The sequence below is a fragment of the Phascolarctos cinereus genome, unplaced genomic scaffold (assembly GCF_003287225.1).
Source record: "Phascolarctos cinereus isolate Bilbo 61053 unplaced genomic scaffold, phaCin_HiC Scaffold_7;HRSCAF=346, whole genome shotgun sequence".
Classification (NCBI taxonomy): domain Eukaryota; kingdom Metazoa; phylum Chordata; class Mammalia; order Diprotodontia; family Phascolarctidae; genus Phascolarctos; species Phascolarctos cinereus.
The window spans coordinates 48746-69432 of record NW_027556180.1 but is presented as its reverse complement, the minus strand read 5'-3'; the positions used below and the strand labels follow the sequence as shown (position 1 = coordinate 69432).

Sequence of the window (20687 nt, the reverse complement as noted above, 5' to 3'; positions counted from 1 at the left end):
GTCTGAATGCAGAGGGAAGCTTACCATTACAACAGCACTAAGGTGAAAATGTTTAATAGGAATATCTATGTATAGCCTATATCAGATTGCCAGCTGTCTTGGGGAGGGAGGGGGAGAAAAATTTTAAACTCAAAAGCTTATGGAAGTGACTGTTGATAAATTAAAATAAATTAATAAAAATTATGCCAGTCTGTGATGTTGATCCATTGGTCGGTGCCAGGGACTTTCCTTCCTGTGTTCAGTGGCAGCTGCAGGGCAGCATCTCCACAGGGGTTGATCTCAGGGTGATGGCTGCGGTACTGGGCTGGAAGCAATGCTATTCATTCCCAAGACTCTTGGGTTCCTGGTCCCGATCGTGCCCATCAGCATCATGGCAGACCTCACTACCTCTACACCTCGGCCTGCCTCCATTTCTCCGAGTCTCGTGAGCAGCCATCTGGGCTAGCCATTCTTCCTCTTTGCCCCATGACCAGCACGGCTTTTCTTCTAGCCACGTGGCTCCTGGTGTTTTTGGGAATTCCTTGCAAGGCACAGCGCATTTACAGCCCACAAGTCTCGGCACTGGCCTCGCGGGGCCTCCACCTTTAATTCCTCGTGAACTTAAAAAAGCCGGGTCTTTGCAGTCACTTTTCCATTGCTGCCCCCACATTGTCCATCGGGGAGCCGGCCGGGGGCAATCTTCCTCCACGCGGTCTTTCCCTTGGGACCGTCAGCCCCATCTCTGCTCCATCTGCCAGGCGCCCTGAGCGGTCTCGGGGTGGGGGTGGTTATCCCCTGTAGCGGCCTTGGTGGGGGGGCGTCCTCCCTGGGGTTCGCCCAGAAGCGCTCTGGGGCGTCGCCTCCGGCCTCCACCAGCAGGGGGCTCCGGCGCGCGCCTACGAGGTGCCGCGCTCCAGGAAGGCATTTCCGTTTCGTCCAGCGGCTGCCAACGACGATTTCCAGCCCGCTCGGCTGGTCCCCCAGGCGTGTGGTCACGGGACCTTGGAGGGTGCGCTGACGTCGTCGACTTCGGCTCCAGGGGCGGGCACTTCCGGAACCATCCGGCTCTCCCGGAGGCCTTGGTCTGTGCAGAGGTCAGCGCGGGGTCAGCGCGAGGGCAGCGCGAAAGCAACCTTCGGCGGCTACACCTAACGGTCACCTCGACACCCCCCCCCAACCCCCGCGGCGCCCGGCGCGCGCGTTCCCCTCCTCCTCGAGGTGCCCCGAGAGGGTGGGGGCGGGGACCGAGGATTCCCTCCCACACACACACACCTGAGCTGCCTTCCCTCAGACCCGGCCCCAAGGCTGCCCACCTCATCCTCTTCCTCCACTTTATCTCCCCGTAATCTTCACCCCTCCACCTTCTTCCTCTCCCATCCTTCTCATTCCCACCCTCTTCCTCTTCTTCTTCCTCTTCTCTCTTCTTCTTCCTCCTCTTCCTCCTCCCTTCCTCTCTCCTCCCTATAATTTTCATCCCCCACTCCTCCTGCTCTTGCCCTTTCTCTTCATTCCCTTACTCCTCTTGTGCTGTCCTTTTCTTCTTTGTGCCCCCCTCTTGGGCTCCATCTTCTTCCTCTTCCTCCTCCCCAGCCCCCCAGATTCTGAGCTCCTCTGGGGCAGGCACTGTTTCCTTTTCCTGTTTGGGCCCCAATGTCGTGGCCTCCTTAGCCCCTTATCATCCTCAGGAGGTGTTACTGGTCCGAGAGGGTCGAGGACTTGCCCAGGGTCACAAAGCCAGCCTGTGCCAAATGCCAGGCTTGACCCTTGGCCTCCCTGGCTCTGAAGCTGGCCCTCTGCTTTCTGCCCTCTTTGCCTCTCCCCCTGTCCTTAGCAGGCAGTGAATGAGTGGGTAGGGATGAGGGCCATGACTCTGTAGGTGTAGGTGTTCCAGACACCTGCAAGGCGGGCCATTCTTTCCCCTCTGATGGCTCCTCTTTCCTCCCCAGATCTGCCTTCTGAGCCCTCTGCCCTTTCTCAGGAGGCAGGAATGGCCCCTGTGCTCCTGACAGCCAGGACCCCCCCAGGTGAGTGGGAAATTGCTGTTTCCTGGAATGGCATCTCTGTTCATAGTGCCAGATAATCATCAGCTTGATGGATGACTGAGCCAGTTCTTACTCTGTGCCAGGCACTGGGCCAAGTACTTTTTACCCAAAGTCATGCAGCTAGAGGAGGATCGCTGCCTCCCTACGGGAGAGACTTCATAGGAATGCACCTCACTTCCCTGTCTTCTCCACCCAGCGTCCACTCATTCATTCATTCATTTGCCAAGGGGTCCGGGCCTGTATTCTCAGTGCCAGTGTGCTACCAGAAATGCCAAAGGCAGCCACAGAAAGAAAGCATGCTTTCCTTAGAAAACCTTGTGAGCCTTACAAGGAATGCTGCCCCATTTCTGCTGATGAAAAGGTACCGAGACACCAACAGGAAGTGTCACAAGCTGTGACGAGGAGACTGGTAGATGAGTCCAGCTTAGCAGGGCCTGAGAACTAAGGTCCAAGAGTCATCACTAGCCTTACACATCTGGCTTACAGACAGGCTGATTGTGTGTGACTTGAGTGGAAGGCCAAAGCCTCTGCTGCCGTAGGCCCCAGAGTGAGGGAGCAAGTGATAGCTTAGTCCTGAGGTTAGCTCACTTCCAGAGACATGCCACCCTTTAGGAGTGATGTTTTCTCGTCAAAGCAGCCATTTCTTGTTCCCAGAAAAAAAGGAAATGACTTGGAAGATGGAAAGCCAGTATTCAGGGAGCTTCCCAACATTCTTTCAGACCCAGGTTAAGATCATGCAGTTTCTTGATAGGCCTTGCAGAGAGAGACAGAGAGGAATAAGGTCTGTTCCTCAAATAGGACTGGCAGGCTCAAATGAGGCATAAAAGAGGGTAGTGTGTGCTGGCCCCTCTTGTGAAGGTCTAAATGGACAAGGATTCTGTGAGATCTTTTTATTTTATTTTGTTTAAAATTTATTTTTTAAAAAGTTTTTAAATTTGTTTTAAACTTAAGTACAAAATAAGAAAAGGAAAAAGAAACATTGCCATGTATACAGCAGAACCTAAGAGGATTTAAGATAAAGCAACAAATTTCCATTTCAAGAAAACCCACGTTAATAAATACTTCGCATTGTTTTCAAAGCTGTACAGCTTTTCTTTGCTTCCTTGTAGGTTTTGTTTTGTTCTCTGCTGTGCACTTTTTAGTGAATTACCCTGCCCCCCACCCCAGGCTACAATTAAGTGCAGATACACATATACCATATATAACACATGTACACTCATATTCGTATATGTAAGACTGTAGTATGCTTATTTCCACTTGTCGTCTGTTTCTCTGAGGGGGGGGATGGCATGTTCTTTCATAAGTCTAAGTCTTTCCATGTTTTTCTAAATCAAACAGCTCATCATTTCCTACACCACCACAATGTTCCAACCCAATCACATTCTCTCTGAAAGATTGTCTATGAAAGTTTTCCCCCCAATTTTCTGTATTTCTTTATACAAGAATATTTTAATTTAAAATAATCAAAAGAATCCATTTTACACTTCAACAGCGTTCTGTCCTTATAATATAGTTCAGGTCTGATAATTCTAAATCTACTTTCTTTACACTTTTTTTCCCCCCAGTTTCATTGAAGTTCCTGACCTTTTGTTCTTCCAAATGAACTTCATTATAATTTTTTTCTAACTTAGATAATTTTTTAGTAATTTAATTGGGATGGCATTACATAAATAGATTAGTTAGGTAAAATTTTTTAAAAAATTATATTAGCTTTACCTACCCATGAGCAATAAATATTACTTCAGTTATTTAGATCTAGCTTTATTTGTATAAAAAATGTTTGTTTATATTCATATGGTTCCAGTGCATGCCTCATTCTGTTTTGGCAAGTATACTCTCAGCTGTTTTATACTGTCTGGTTATTTTAAATGGTCTAAAACAATATTGAATAATATGGCTGATGCATAGTATAGTTTCCCTATTTTTCTCTTTTGAATAAATGTGTTTTAGATTTAACTTTGTCTGAAATCATGATTACTACCCCTGCTTTTTTTATATAATAAATTCTACCCCTGACCTTTATTTTATGTCAGTGTATATCTCTCATTTTTATAGCATTTCCTGAAAGCAACATATTGTTGAATTCAAACTTTTAATCTGCTATCGGTTTCCATTTCATGGGTAAATTCATCCCATTCACATTCAAAAGCATAATTACTTGTATATTTTCCTCCTTCCTGTTTCTCCTCACTATCCTTTTCACCCTATTCATCCCTTCTCACTCCTTTGCTTTATTTCTACCCACTACCTTGCCCTCTTATTCCTTAACCCTCCCAACCCTCCAAGAATCTCTTCCTTACCCCCTCCAATCTCTTTGCTCTTATTTCTTTCTAAATTTGGAAGACTTTTATACCCTTCTAGATATGTATGTTGTTCCCTCTTTAACCCATTCCTGAGGAGAGTAAGGTTTCAGCACTACCCATCCTCCCCCCACTAGCTTCTTTGTATCAGTTTTTCCTTGCATGCCTCATTCGTATGAGATAATTGCTCCTTTTTATCTCTCTCTGTACAATTTTATTTTTTTTAATAATCCCATAATACTTGGCCCAGCCCAAGCCTTTCTTTTAAACTACCCAAATAAAAATGACAGTCATAAAAGAACTGATAATATTTTCATATATAAGAAGTAAATGATTTAACCTTATTAAGACCATTACAGTTGGTCCTTAATATTTATTTTGTATTTCTCCTGGATGTTGTATATCAAATTTTCCCTTAAGTTCTGCTGTTCTTGTCACAAATACCTGAAAGTCTTTAAGTTTGTTAAATGTCATTTTTTTTTCATTCAGAATTGTATTTAACTTTGCTGGTTAAGTTACCCTTGGTTTGAACCTCAGCTCTTTTGCTGTATGAAATATAGTATTCCAAGACCTACAGTCCTTCAACATAGTAGCTGCTAAGTCTTGGGTAATCTTTTATTGTAGATTCATAATATTTAAATTGTTTTTTCTTGTTGCTTCCAATATTTTCTCCTTAACCTGGGAGCTTTGAATCTTGGCTATGATATTCCTGTAAGTTTTCCTTCTGAGATCTCTTTCAGGTGGTGATCAGTGGATTTTTTCTATTTCTACTTTGCCTTCTTTTTGTAGAATTTCAGGGCATTTTTCCTTGATAATTTCTTGTAATATTGTATCAGTATTCTTTTTTTTTAAATTATAATTTTCAGGCAGTCTGACTATTCTTTTATTATTTCTTCTCAATCTGTTCTCCAGATCAGTGGTTTTTCTGATGAGATGTTTAAAATTCTCTATTTTTTTCATTCTTTTGATTTTGTTTTATTATTTCTTCATCTCTTAGAACATCATTACCTTCCCTTTCCTCAATTCTGTTGTTTGTCTTTTGTCCAAGGAATTATTTTCTTCCTTAAATTTTTGGTTCTCTATTTCAAGTTGGTTGTTTTATTTTTATAATTTTTTTTTTGGTGAGGTAATTGGGGTTAAGTGACTTGCCCAGAGTCACACAGCTAGTTAAGTGCTATGTGTCTGAGGCCGGATTTCTCCTCCTGAGCCTAGGCGCTCAGCGATTATGATTGAAATTATGACTTTGCATCTAAAACAAAGTCTGTAACTAACCCTAGAGAGGAGGGAAGCATGATGTCATCTCCTAGGCTTGAAGCAAGCTGATTACTGGAACAGACACATGGAAGTCCAGAAAGACCTTGAGTGCATTCCACATGAGGAGCCATATGAATCCATGTATTTGAAGGAGGCACTAGAGGGAGGTACATGGGGTCTTCCTCACTGGGAGTCTTTACACAGAGGCTCTGTGAATGCTTCCCTGGGGGCTCCCTGTAGGAGTAGGGTTGGGCTGCATCAGGTGATTCTGCGATATTTGTGTGACCTCCAGTGATCAGTTCTCTGAACCTTGGTTGTCTCATCTGTAAAGCTAGGCAGTTGGACTAAGTGACCCATGATTCGGTGATTCTAACGCAGTGTGATGAGGTGCTGACGGCAGAGGGGAAGCATCATCAGGCAGAGTGCTGGCCTCTGAGTCCCCCCTTTGACCCTGGCCAAGGGATGCTGAGCACGTTCCCCTCCCCTCCCCCACTGCCAGCTTTCTAAGATGACAAGTTACAGACAAGGTTCAAACTGAAGAAATCAAAGGCAAATGATGCACACTTGTGCACTTGACCTATAGAGCAAGAGGGAGATTGGCAGAATAGAGGAAGCAGGGGCCTGGGAGTCAGAAGATGGGATTAAGCCTCAGCTCCGAGATGTACAGTCTTGTGCCTGGGGTGTTACACTCTGCGTTTCTCACCTGTGTAACAGGCTCCTTCCCCAGGGGATAGGAGCTGGCAGGTCTCAAAAGAAGAAATGCAAGGAATCGACAGATACATTGAAAAAAGCTCCTCTACCGCTACCGAAAAAAAAAAATGACAAGGGCCCTACTGATAGATTTGGCATTGCCACCCAGGAGCCTCAGGGGCAGCTGAGCAAGAGACACTGAGAAGCAGGGTGTGCTCCTGTGTAATTCAGCACCTCCTGAAGGAAACAGGCTCCAAGGCAAAGGGGCTCTTGTAGCTTCTAGGAAAAGGGAAGGCTTGTACTCCCTGCCCACATTGATGTGCCCAGGACCACGAACCACAGCTTCTCAGATGGTCCGACTCCCTCATCTCACCTGGGGCAGAGGCGGGCTGCGAGCTCAGGCCCTTGGACTCTTTCTGGCACACTGGGGTGTCTAACTCTGTTTTTTTACTTGGTGTGTTACCAACTTGGAACCCTCTGCAGTTTCTGCCAGCTGAGCTCCTCCTGAGCTCTGTCAGAGGAATGGTCTCTGGGTAAGTGGACATGCATTTGGTGTTTCAGGAATCAGTGACATTCAGGGATGTGGCTGTTGACTTCACCTGGGAGGAATGGGGGCAGCTGGACCCTTCCCAGAAGGAGCTCTATAGGGAGGTGATGCTGGAGAACTACGGGAACCTTGCCTGCCTGGGTGAGGAACAGTTCTTGAACTGTTACTGTCCAGTGTGCCTTGTGCCACTGGCCCCCTTCCCCCTACCCCCAAAGGTCTTTCCACAATCCAGCATGCACTTATAAAGCACCACCTCTGTGCCAGGCACTGGGGATGCAAAGAGAGGAAGACATAGGGGCTGCCTTCAAAGCTGACATTCTACAGGAGGTATTTGCATTTATAAACTGGGAAACTAAGAAGCTTGATAATGTTATCCCTGAGGCTTTCATTCCTCTAGTCTCTGTTTCCTCATGTCCAAGATTGTCCTCTAAAGTCCCAACGTGAACATGAACACGAAACAAGAAAAGAATCCTGCCTCTTAGAGGGCACGAGCCAAATTCTCCATAATTCCTAGGGACATAGTATAGAGCCTTCTTCCGTGGGCCTTGGTGGTAATCTGGATCTTCCAGGCAAGCCCACTTTTTCTTAGAGGGGCTGGGATGGATCTCACTTTTTTCAGAGGGGGCTCTCTGTCCCTAGCACTCTTCCATTTCCAATGAGCAGGACTTGCCGTTTCCAAGCCAGATGTGATCCTTCAGTTGGAACGAGGGGAAATACCTTGGATGTCTGAGAGAAAAGTTCCAGAAGGCATCTGTCCAGGTGAGTGAGTGACCTTCAGGCAGATTAGATTAGTCATTGCAAAAAACAATTCTTTGGGTCCTTAATGATAATAACGATAGTCAGCATTTATATGGTGTTTCAAGGCTTTCAAAGCACTTTACAGGTGTTATCTTATTCTGATCCTCACAACAATCCTGGGAGATACAGTTATATCCCCATGCTGGTGGTGGTTAAGTCACTTGCCTAGGGTTAGACAGTTAGTAAGTGTCTGAGGCTGGATTTGAATTTGGGTCTTCCTAACTCCCAGATCTAGTGTTCTCTACCTACTGTACCCCTTAGTGCAGGAGAAACTCTTAAAATATTGGACAGGGAGCCATCCTCAAATGTCCCTGGCCTGTGGAGAAGAGCTAAGGCTGTGTAGGAATAAGCTCTTTTAGGGAGTCTGTTCTTTTCCCAGGACAAATCTGGTTCCTTAACTCTTGACTCACGTGTCCCTTCAGCCAAAAAAAAAAAAAAATTGGGACCCATAGTAGGGAATAGAGCACAGGGTCATAGATTTAGATGAGGCCTGTGTAACCTGCAGCCCACAGACTGCATGCCAAAGGATTTCGGGCAGCTAGTGAAAAGTAGAAAGGAAAACATCTTTTCTTTGTAGAGGAAATCCTTTGGCATGCTGCAAGTGGCCCATAAGTAGCCCGCAGGCTGCATGTTGTGCAGGCCTGATTTAGATCATCCAGTCTAATGTTCACATGTTACAGATTAGGAAAGCCAAGGTTATACGGATGAATAGTAAGTGACAGAGCCAGGATTTAAATCCAGCCTTCCATCCCTTTCCTCATCTTATCTATACTCTGTGTCTGTCTGTCTCTTTCTTACCTGTGAAGTTATTACTGGCCATCCTCTGCTTCACCTCTCTTCATCATTTCTTCATTTAGACAGAGTTAGAATAAACTTCTCTCTTTGCATATCACCCTCCGAACTCTTGGTTCTGTCTTGGTGTTTAGTGATGTGCCACTTTGTCTTTCTTCTTAGTTGTGGGGCTTATGTAGAGTGGCGGGACTTCTCTCATCTCTTCCTTGGAGCCATGCTTGTTCTTTATAGTTGCAAACCATCGTCTTGGTCTCCTTTCATGGTGGCTCTTTATACTGTGCTTGTTGTGTCTGTTGTCTTCTGGGCTGTGCTTGGTTCATTATGCATCAGTTCATATAAACCTTTCTGTGCTTCTCTGCATCTGTCACATTGGTCATTTACAGTATAGTGATATTCCAGTGTATTCATTTACCACAGTTTATTTAGCTGTTCCCCCAGCTGTTCCCCCACCAGCGGGACTCTACATTGTTTCTAATTCATTGCTATCACAAAAAGTGCTACTGTAAATATTTTGTTGTATATGGGGATTTTATTCTTATTCATGGTTTCCTCCAGGTATAAACCTAGAAGTGGGATCTCTGGGTCCAACGGCGTGGACACTTTAGTCACTTCATTTGCATAATTCCTAATTGTTTTCCAAAATGATTGTACCATTTCATAGCTCCGCCAGCAATGCATGAGCCAGTCTTCCCACAAACCCTCCAGCATTGATGTCTCATCCTCAGGGTTGTTTTGATTTACACGGTTTTATTTTGCATTGTGGAGCATTTGTTCATGTGATTGTTAATAGTTTGTTGAACTGCTTCTTTACAGCCTTTGACCACTTATCTGGTGGGCAATAGCTTTTAGTTCCATATGTGTAAATATATATATATATGTATGTAGATATATATATATATATCTACATATATATACACATATTAATAAATATATATATGTATGAATAAAAGTAATTCCCCACTAATTGTTTATACATTTTTAGGCTTATCAGAGAAATTTGATACAAAGGTTTTTTTTCCAGTAGAACATTTCCCTTCTTACCATAAGTGCATAGTATTTCTGTAGATTTTAAGTTTCATGTAATCAAAGTTATGTATTTAATCTTTTGTGGTTGTAATCTCCATCCTGCTTCCGTATGTATTGTCTCCCTCATTAGAATGTGAGGTCTTTGAGATCAGAGACTTTTGTTTTTCTATTTGTATCTCCAGTGCTTATCATGTGCTTTATACATAGTAGGCATTTAATAAATACTTAATTTATTCATTCATTCCCTCCCTTACTCACTTGTCTCTATCCCTTGTTTGGTTAAGAATATATCTCCTACTCATAGCTTTGAAAGATATATGAAAATTATAAAAAAAATTTTTTAAATAGTATGATATTTAATCTTAAGATACACATTTAAAGTATATTGTGGAAAGTAGTGCAGGTCTAAGCCTTATTTCTGCCAGAATGCTTTTCAATTTTCCTAGCAGTTCTTATCAAATAAATTCATTTCTAAGTTTATATTTTCAGGTTTAAGAAACACAAATTTGTTGACTTCCATTGTTTCTAATTCTCCCTTCTCTAGTCTGTTCTGTTAGTCTACCTCTCAATTTTTTAACCAATACCAGGTAGATTTGATTACTGAGGTTTAATAATACTGAGTTCTAGAAGTGCTTCTTCCTTTATATCTACCTCTTTTCATTATTTCCATTGATATTCTAGTTCTTTTATTTTTTTCCACTGAGTTTTGTTATTTATTGAATTGTATAAAATATGCCTTTGATAATTTGATTGGTGTAACATTCAAATTATAAATGAACTTTGGTAGTATTGTCATTTTTATTATATTAGCATGGCCCAGTCATGTGCACTGAATATTCCTTCACCTATTTAAGTTGTGCTTTATTTCTTTAAGGATCACTTTGTAATGGGATGTATGCAAGTATTTTGGGTGTTTTGGTATATTGATTCCCAAAAGTTTTATGCATTTTGTTATTATTTACAATGGAATTTCTCTTTCTTTTATGGCCTCCTGGATTTTGTTATTGTATAGAAATGCTTTTGATTTTTATGGGTTTATTTTCTAGCTTTGAATGCTGCTGAAACCATTAAGTATCTCAGCATCTTTACCAATTTCCTAGGATTTTCTATGTAAACCATCAGCAAATAGTTTTATCTCCTCTTTGTGTATCTTTACACCTTTAAGTTCTTTCCCTTATGCTACTGAGACATTTCTAGAACTATATAAAATAATAGTTGAGAGAGTGGGCATCCTAGTTTTACTGCTGTATTTATTGGGAAAGTTTCTAGTGTATGGGGCAGTTAGGTGATGGAGTGGATAAAATGCCTGGCCTGATGTCAGGAAGATTACTCTTCCTAAGTTCAAATGTGGCCTCAGACACACACTAGCTGTGTGACCCTGGACAAGTCACTTAACCCTGTTTGCCTCAGTTTCCTCATCTGTAAAATGAGCTGGAGAAGGACATGGCAAACCACTCCAGCATCTTTGCCAAGAAAGCCCTAAATGGGGTCAACAAAGAGTTGGACATAGCTGAACAACAGCACCTTCTAGTGTATCTCCATTGTATATCATGCCTGCTTTTGGTTTTAGATATATACTTTTCATGACTTTTTTTTTTAATATCTTAATATTCTTTCAGATCACTCGCTTTTTTTTTTTCATAAGTATTATACTTTGTCAAAGACTTTTCCCACATCTGCTGAAATTATGTTGTTTTAGATGTTTTTTCTTTCTGATATGATTATGTTGTTTTCCTATGTTGAACCATCCTTGTAGTCTTGTATATATTCAAATTAGTCATAATGGATAGATTCTTAGATGAATTACTGACAGGATTTTAGTTAAAGTTGTTGGATTGATAATAATAATGCTGGTTTTTAGTTCTGTGCACTATTCTTCCTTAGTTTAATTTTATGTATATATTATATAGTATATATTTTGTGTCACAAAAAGAACCTGGTAGGGTGCTTTCTTTCTCAGTTTTTGAGAATAATTTGTATTGGTATTAATTGTTCTTTAAAAGGTTGATATAAGGGGCAGCTAGGTGGCACAGTGGGTAGAGCACCAGCCCTGAAGTCAGGAGTACCTGAGTTCAAATCTGGCCTCAGACACATAACACTCACTAGCTGTGTGACTCTGGGGAAGTCACTTAACCCCACTTGCCTCATTAAAAAAAAAAAAGGTTGATATAATTCTCCTAAAAATCCTTCAACACCAGAAGATTTTTTTTCTTTGGTATTTCCTTTGCAGCTAGTTCTATTTCCTTTTCTGAGATTGTATTATTTAAAACATCTATTGGTCTTATAGTTTGAGTATTTTATATTTTTGAAGGTATTCTTTTATTTTTTTCTTCCTTTCAATTTTGTTAGAATATACATAGTAAGTTTGAATTATTCTTTTTATTCTTGTTTCGTAGTGATTTTTACCTTGTTCATTTGCTATTTGGTTCATTTGATTTTCTGCACCCTTCTTTTTAATCAGATTATCTAAAGGTTTATCAATTTTATCTTTTCAAAGAGCTATCTTTTAGTTTTATTTATCATTTCTATAGTTTTGTGGGGGGGGGAAGGGGTTTCCAGTTTATCTTTTTCTCCTTTATTATTATCTATTCTTTAGTGTTTATTTTGAGTGTTATTTATTTGTTGGCTTAGTAATTTTTTTTAGTGTCTATTTAGGTAATTTGTTACCCCTTTCCTTAGTTTTAGAGTTTTCCTTAACTTCTTCCTTTTTCTTTGTTTCTCTAATTTAATTATCTAATTCTTCCCCCTTTTTGTTTTTATCTCTGTTAGTTTTAAAAGTTTTATTTTCTCCATCTTTTTTTAAAAAAGGATTCTCTTATTCCCTTCCCTTTTTGTTTATTCTGGACTTCTCTTCTTTGATTCACATTCCTCATACTTAATTTTTCCTTCTTTTGTCACTGGATTCTCCATGAAATTAAAGTTTCTAACATACCTATTTTGGGTTCTCGCTTGTAAACAGTTTCTGTTGTCTAAAAGATCCTGTCCCCAGCTCTCTTTTTCTATAGTGCATCACTCTTCCTGGAGGAAGTAGAGAGGATATGTATGGCCCTATTGTAGGAAGGGTGGTATGAGGAAGAGAAGGAAGGACTGGCAGGTAAAGCTAAGTGTCCTGGGCCTTTATCTTTTCGGAGCAGGAGAAAGAGAAGAGCTGTTATGTTTTTACACTGGCTGGGCCCCATTCTTCCTCCCTTCTGCCCCTTCTACCTCTCTTCAAGTCGCAGCTCAAGTGACACTTTTTGAACAAGGCCTTTCTTGATGCTCTCAGTTGCTAATGTCCACATTCTGAAATGATGTTGTATTAACTCTATTCATATTCATTATTTACTCCTATCCATACATGTGATTCTCCCCCTCTTCCCACCATCCCCATTTAAAGTCAAGAATTTGGTTTTTTCTCTTTGTAGTACCTGCACTGAGCCCATTGCTTGGTGAACTATAGTTATTTCATTGATTGCATCCCAAGAAGATGATCAAATCAAGAGGCAGTCTTTGAATTGAGCTTTGGTCTGGTTCCCTTAACTGAAGTGCCTTTGAGTAGTCTGTCCTAGGAAGGCCTTGTTCCTGTGTTTAATGGGACTATAATCTCAATAAAATCCTCTTTTTTAAAAAAAAAATAATTAATTATTTTTTTGGTGAGGCAATCAGGGTTAAGTGAGCTGCCCAGGGTCACACAGCTAGTAAGTGTCAAGTGTCTGAGGCCAGATTTGAACTCAGGTCCTCCTGACTCCAAGGCTGGAGCTTTATCCACTGTACCACTTAGCTGCCCCATTAAAATCCTCTTTTAATAAAGGAAGGAAAAGGAGAAAACCCATGAAAGATACTAGAATAAGGTTGGTCAGCAGTCTCAGATGTTTCAGAGACAATGATAACAGTAGAGATTGTTGGTTTCCATGGGATGAGAGGTTTTGTTGAGTGGGATTGGAATCCAGATTGCAAGGTTTGGAGGAGTAAGAAGTGTGAAAGTGGAGGCAATTAATGTAGATGTCTTTTTCTAGGAATTTTGTTGAGAAAGTAGGAGATGTGTAGGATAAGATCCTGAGGAAAAGAGAGGGTTGTAAATTTTTTTAAAGATAGCAGTGCTCTAGCCATATTAATAGACAAGAGGGTAGGGACCATTGGATGAATAGATTAAGATAGATTGAATATTAAAGACAGAGGAGTGGGGGGAAAGTTTGTCTTCTCATATATACATTTTTTGGATACAAGGTTCTTTGAAATTTGGCAACCTTCATTAAGTAACACTTTTTAAAAATTGTTTTGTGGTGGTGGTTCTTTTCATTTACATTGGTCATTGCCAGTATAATTGGCAATTTTAGTCATTGCCTCCTACTCTAACCCCAAATCTATGTGCATTTTATTGGTTTTATTTGCTTCACTCTATGTCAGTACGTGTTTTCATGCTTCTCTATTCATCATATCTGTCATTTCTTACAACACAGTAATTTTCCATTACATTTATGTTCTAGAGTTTTGTTTAGCCATTTCCTCCTCTTCATCCTCCTCTTTCTCTTCTTCTGTCCCCTCTTCCCTTCCTTTGAGCACAAGCTAATCTCTTGGTCAAAGGATATAGGTATTTCAGCCACTTTATTTGTACTATTTTAAACTGCTTTCCAGAATCACCTTCCTCCTTTTGTAGAAGAGAGAACTGGCACATGAAGTTAAATGAGTTTTCCAGGGTCACATAGCTAGTGAGCACCTAACCCAGGAGTCTTCTTCACTCCTTTTTGAGACCTCTATGCAGTTGGCCATCTAGCTGCTTCTTTTGTCATTTAGAATATTTAATAACTTCCCTACATCACAAGATCGTTGGGAAGATCAATCTGAAAGGTTTTCATCAGCTAGAAATGACTGACTGTACAGCCAGGTGGTGGTAGTATTGTTTGTTTTGCTCTTAAATATTTGACAATATTTCTTTTTGGTGCAGACAAAAGACAGGCCTAAGTAAATAGCAGATGGATACAGGGGATATTTACATTTTTTATTTCTTCCAGATTGGGAGGCTAGGCCTGAAGTCAAGGCATCAACTCCAAATCAGGGAATTTCTATGGAATCATCATCCCATAAAAGATCAGTAAGGAATGATTTCTATGTCTCCTACTTGAGAAAAGTCTGGAAATGTGAGGCTAGCTTAGAGATGCAGAAGAATAATAAAGAGGCACATTCTGGTAATGTCAGAATTACTAAAAGAAAAACTCACAATAAATTGAGAGGCCTTGAATGTAGTAAGTATGGAAGAAATCTCCATGTGGAGCCAGCCCTTTTTTCACAACAGAAAGTGTCTTTGAGAGAGAATCTTTGTGCATATGATGCACAGAAAAAGAACTTCATTCCATGCCCAGACATAAATAAATGTAACAGAATCTGTTCAAAGAAAATATTTCCAAAGTGTAATAAAAGTGAGAAATCTTTGAGCTCTAAATTAGAATACATTAAATATGATAGACTATGCCCTGGAGAGAATCTATGTGAATGCAGAGAAAGCAGGAAAGACTTCATCTACAAACCCAGCTCACCCATGAATTCCCATCAAATAACAGATACTGGAAAGAAACCCTGTAAATGCAATGAGCATGAGAATGCTTTTTCCCAGAATCCACAACTTATTGAATATAAAGGAACTCTCAGTGAAGAGAGATTCCATGAACACAGTAAATGTGGAAAGCCTTCTAAGGACGATTCATCTGTTACTTCCTATGAGCACATTCATACAGAGGAGAAAACTTATGAATATAATGAATGTGGGAAGATCTTCTATCAGAGTGCACATCTTATTCACCATCAGACAGCTGATAGTAGAGAGAAACCTTATAAATGCCATGACTGTGAAAAAACCTTCTGCCAGATCACAGAACTAAACTGCCACCAGAGAATTCATACTGGAGGGAAACTTTACGAGTGTAATGAATTTGAGAAGGCTATCCACTTGAGTTCACAATTTTCACAACCTCAGAGGTTGCATTCTGGAGAGAAGCCTTATGAATGTAATGTATGTGGGAAGACCTTTCTTGCGATTGGGAAGCTTACTCGGCATCAGAAAATTCATACTGGAGAGAAACCTTTTAAATGTAATGAATGTGGGAAGGCTTTCCGCCTGAGGGCTGAGATTACTCGGCATCAGACCATTCATACCGGTGAGAAACCTTATGAATGTAATGTATGTGGGAAGACTTTTCGCCAGAGTGTGCACCTGATTGGACATCAGATGATTCATACTGGTGAGAAACCTTATGAATGCAATGTATGTGGGAAGACTTTTCGCCAGAGTGTGCACCTGATTGGACATCAGATGATCCATACTGGAGAGAAACCTTATGAATGTAATGAATGTGGGAAAGGCTTCCGCCTGAGTGTGCACTTGATTGGACATCAGATGATTCATACTGGAGAGAAACCTTATGAATGTAATGTGTGTGGGAAGGCCTTTCGTCAGAGTGTGCACCTTATTGGACATCAGATGATTCACACTGGAGAGAAACCATATGAATGTAATGAATGTGGGAAGGCCTTCCGGCTGAGGGCAGAAGTCACTCGACATCAGACAGTTCACACTGGAGAGAAGCCTTATGAGTGTAATGAATGTGGGAAGGCCTTTCGTCTGAGAGCAGAGCTTACTCGGCACAAGACAGTTCATACTGGAGAGAAACCTTATGAATGTAACGAATGTGGGAAAGCCTTCCTTCTGAGTTCCCAGTTTACTCAGCATCAGAGGATTCATACTGGAGAGAAACCTTATGAATGTAATGATTGTGGGAAGGCCTTCCGTCTGAGTGCCCAGCTTGCCCGGCATCAGAGAATTCATACAGGAGAAAAACCTTATAAATGTAATGAATGTGGGAAGGCCTTCCACGTGAGTGGAAAGCTTACCCAACATCAGAGAATTCATACAGGAGAGAAACCTTATGAATGTCATCAATGTAGAAAGGTTTTCCGCCTCAGTGCACATCTGATTCGCCATCAGACAATTCACACTGGAGAGAAACCTTACGAATGTAAAGACTGTGGGAAGGCCTTTTACCATAGTACAGAGCTTACTCTACATCAGAGAATTCATACTGGAGAAAAACCATTTAAGTGTGATGAATGTGGGAAGGCCTTTCGCCAAAGTGTGCACCTTGCTGGACACCAGATGATTCATACAGGTGAGAAACCTTATGAGTGTAATGAATGTGGGAAGGCCTTTCGCCTAAGGGCAGAAGTTACCAGACATCAGACAGTTCATACTGGAGAGAAGCCTTATGCATGCAGTGAATGTGGAAAGGCCTTCCGTCTGAGGGCAGGACTCACTCGACACCAGATGATCCATACTGGAGAGAAACCTTATAAATGTAATGAATGTGGGAAGGCCTTCCGTCTGAGCTCCCAGTTTACTCAGCATCAGAGGATTCATAGTGGAGGGAAACCTTATTAATGTACTGAGTGTGAGCAGTCCCTTGGTCAGAGAGCAGACCTTAGATAACGAAGTAATTTTATACAGGATTAAAAAATTTATACTGGAAAGATAAACATTATTAATATAATCAATGTAGAGAGCCCTTCAGAGAACCCAAGTTGTTACATCTTAAGAGAATTCATAATGGCTAGAAACGTGGTTGTGAGAAGTTATTTTGCTCTAGCCTAGAACTAAATTGACAACAGAGAATTCATACTGGAAAATATGGTTATCACAAATACAGGAAGGTACTCAACTACCGCTTATTCTTTGTTTCCCATTGCGGAATGCTGGAGAGAAACCTCAGGAATGTAATGCTATTGGGAAGGATTTTGGTGAGAAAAGAAATCTTAAATTTGTGTCAATCCATATTAAAGTGAAACTAATGTGTAAGGTGCTAAATACCTCAGTAAAACATGTATGTTTAAATGCCAGTAACCCTAACCTTCTGACTCCCCTCCCCTCACCTATTTAGAAGGCAAAAAAGAAATAATATACTCAGTTATACATAGGAAGCTGTGCTGAGCATATTTCTACTTTATCCCTGTTATAAGGTAGGGGAGAAGGGAGAGGGAGAACCAGGACAAGACAGACAAAAGATTTCTTGCTTCTCTTCTAATTTTGGCCACATTGCATGTGCCAAGTGCAAAAACTCTTAAATTTCATAGAATCAAAATGATTTTTTACCTCCCGTGATCCTGTCTCTTGCTTGGTCCTCAGCTTTTCCCTTATTCGTAGATCGGACAGGTACATTTTTCAAATTCCTTTCATTGGCTTATGCTGCTCTGGAGGGTGGGGAAGAATGAATGGCATTTCACATTGGAGTCATCTAAGCAATCTTCACAAAGGCATTCCACCCACCCTCTCCCCCTCTCCCCAAACCTTCGCATTCTCCTAGCTCCTATCCCTTGCCTCCTGAGGTTTGGCTCCCAGAAAGGTGAAATGGTGGCCTGTTCTCACGCGGTATGCCGAGATAAGGTTAAAATAGGTACCTGAATTAGACATAAAGGGTAATGCCATAAAGAAGTCAGGTCTACGGAGGAAGAATGCGTAAACACAGAAGAGATAGAAAGCATTAAGCAAAGTCAAATGGATCATTTTGATTCCATAACATTTCCACGGGAACCGTTTGCCGTGAAGGTCTCCGAGACGGCAAGGAAGGCCAGAGGGAGGCTGGGAGTGCGGGTATTGGGTTGGGCAGTGGCGATTGGGCAGCAGGAGGGGTGTTCGGCCCCTCCCCTTGGCTCTTCCTGTCTGGCCATGTCCCACCTTTGCACTCGCCCTTCTTGAGTCCTCTGCTGCTGCACCCTCGAGTGTTGTATACAGCCCGCACCTCCCCACCTCACCCCCCGGCCTCCGCTGTCCCGCCAGATGCTTCCCCATGCCCCGCCTCTGCCGGCTCCCCTCCTGGGCCCGTCCCCGCGGCGCCCCTGGACTTTACCCTCTTGCATATCTAACTCCTAGTCGGCCAACTCGTGGTAGCGGCAGGCGGGGCGGGGGGAGGGGACGGCGCCAAGGGTTCTCAAGTCATGGGGTCGTCGCAGCAGAGATTGGTCGATGCGGTTGGGGTGCAGGGTTCAAGCCTGGGGATGCCACGTATTCGTGGTAAAAGGATTTTATGTAATCCTCTACGCCTTCCGGTCCCAAACACCCTGAATGAAATAATAAAGAAATTAAATGTAGCCCTCGTCCCTTGTCCCGTCCTGGGTGAGAGGGGCGGCGGGACAAGGCGGCCTCACTCCCCTTCTCGGCATCCCTCCCCCCACCCCCCCGCTCCGGCCCTTCACCGCGGCAGCCGTGGCCTCCCCACTCGCAACCCCGGCCGCGGGCCAAACAGCAGTGAGAGCCAGTGGGGGGAGATCGGCGCCAGGGGGTTCCAAGTCGTGGGGTTCGCTTGGCGGGGGTTGGTCCAAGCGGTCAGGGTCCGGGGTTCGGCAGGTGCCTGGAACCCAAGGGGTAGCGGTGGCGACACTGGACGCCTCTGGATCCCTTCCCGTGGATGGACCCAGCTCACTTAGAACTCTGTGGGTCCCCGAACTCACTGGTACCACTTAGAGGTGGGCCGGGGAAAGAAAGGTTTGGGTTTTTTTTTTTTAATTACTATGCTTCCATCTGCATTTAGTCCCCAGGAGGTTTTTCTCTGGAGGGGCCATTCTTCCCTTCCCTCCGGACCAACCAGAGAGGAGAATGTGCTCCCCCAAGTGCCGTGCAAGCCTGTCTATTAGTAGGTGACCAGCGAATAAATCCGAGGGACCTTGAAAGAAGCCTGTGGTTATCCTCAGCGAGCCCCAAGCCGAGGAACTCACAGCTAGCCATGTCCCCCGACGCGGTTTTGCCTCTGGGGACCCTGCCATTCCTGGGAGATTGGGGTACAGCTACCCGTCTACCAGGGGGGCGAAGCTCTACTGCTCTTTCGCCTTTCCCTTTCTCTACTAGTCTCTTGACGGGGCTTCTGTCTCTCAGCTCACTGGCTATCCTGAAATCATCCAGCCCAATACACCCATTTCTCGGAAGAGGCCATTGTCTGGATATCTGCCTGGTAATACAACCAACTAACCCGAAGGCAGTGCTCTCTCCTTATTGGAGGAGCTAGCCTAGGTGGTAGGGCAGTCATGCAGGTGGATACCTCCTTATCCACAAGGCCGAGACGTCCCGTCTTTAATTTGTGGGGCCGGGGGCGGGGGGGAGGGGGAGAAGAAAAAGGGAGGCGGAGGAAGCAGAGGGGTCGCCATTTCTTCACCAGGTATTGATTTGTGTGGCCACCTTGGTGTCTAGACTGCCCGGGGGGTGGGAGGGAGGTAGAGAGGGCTGAAGCCCCCTGCCCCATTTGGGAGATCTCTAGTTCCAAAGCTTGCTTTCTCCCCGGCCCCACCTCCAGCCTCAACTAAAACCTCAAGGGTTTTAATGCCCTCGCCCCCTCCCTCGGCCCCCAAGCTAGTGGTCTTTCCAAGTTGGCCCGCCCCCCTCCCCCAAGTCCAATGCAAGTCTCTCCCCCCTTTGGTCTGATTATTGGTGATTGTCATGATTCAGAAGAATGACTCAGAGGTGTGGCAACCCAGGAAAAGGAATGCTTCTTTTCCTTCAAAGGGAGCTCCATCCCCGACCCCCCCCCATCCCGCCGTCTAAAGAAAGACGCTCCCCTCATTCTCCTTTTCATTTTTTGTTTTAAAAATTACAAAAGTCAACTTTATTTTTTAATCGATTGTATAATTTTCACTGGTGATATTTGTATAAATCCATCAATAACCATTTTAGTTTTAATAAACTTTATAAAATTTTTATATATAACATACATTAATGCAACATATAACAAACTTTATATAATATTTATAAATTTAGCCTTTAATAAACAAAGCAGTTGAAACCCAAGATAAATGGATTATGATCTCAGTCAGGTCAACAGCACATTATGGCGGCTGATAAGTCCTGGGTACCACTTTTTTTTTTTTAATTTTAGGTAATTGGGGTTGAGTGACTTGCCCAAGGACACAGCTAGTAAGTATCAAGTGTTTGGTCTAAGGCCGTATTGGAACCCAGTCCTCCTGACTTCAGGGCCAGTGCTCTATTCACTGCACCACCTAACTGCCCCCTGAGCACCACATTTTTTGAAAGACAACTGACAAGCTAGAGAACAAGCAGACAGAGGTGACTGGTCTGCTGAACGCGTGCTTTCAGATTATGCCGTGAGAAAGTTGGTTAAAGGATTCTGGCATGTTTTGTCGGGGAGACCTGATGGCTGTTTTTAAGTATCCAAAGGGGTGTCAGTGGAAGAGTTATTAGACTTGTTTTGCTTGACTGGAGACTGGACTAGGAAGTAACGTTCATGATAG

The 20687-nt window shown here is 42.8% G+C and overlaps 1 protein-coding gene across 1 annotated transcript; it reads left to right on the top strand.

Annotated features, from left to right (window-relative positions):
* Positions 1-315: 315 nt before the first annotated feature.
* LOC110193127 (uncharacterized) lies at positions 316-17372 on the top strand. The gene is made up of 4 exons (XM_078147633.1): positions 316-2000; positions 6825-6953; positions 7476-7571; positions 14420-17372. Exons 1-4 carry the CDS (start codon positions 1904-1906, stop codon positions 16834-16836), a joined length of 2739 nt encoding a protein of 912 aa, XP_078003759.1. The 5' UTR covers positions 316-1903; the 3' UTR covers positions 16837-17372.
* Positions 17373-20687: the final 3315 nt, after the last annotated feature.

What these genes read in the sequence shown, in the direction of transcription:
- LOC110193127 (XM_078147633.1), top strand. Translation starts at nt 1,904, where the DNA reads ATGGCTCCTCTTTCCTCCCCAGATCTGCCTTCTGAGCCCTCTGCCCTT. An exon ending in CCTGACAGCCAGGACCCCCC is followed by an intron (nt 2,001 to 6,824) that starts CAGGTGAGTGGG and finishes ATTTGGTGTTTC; the next exon opens with AGGAATCAGTGACATTCAGG. An exon ending in TCCAGAAGGCATCTGTCCAG is followed by an intron (nt 7,572 to 14,419) that starts GTGAGTGAGTGA and finishes TATTTCTTCCAG; the next exon opens with ATTGGGAGGCTAGGCCTGAA.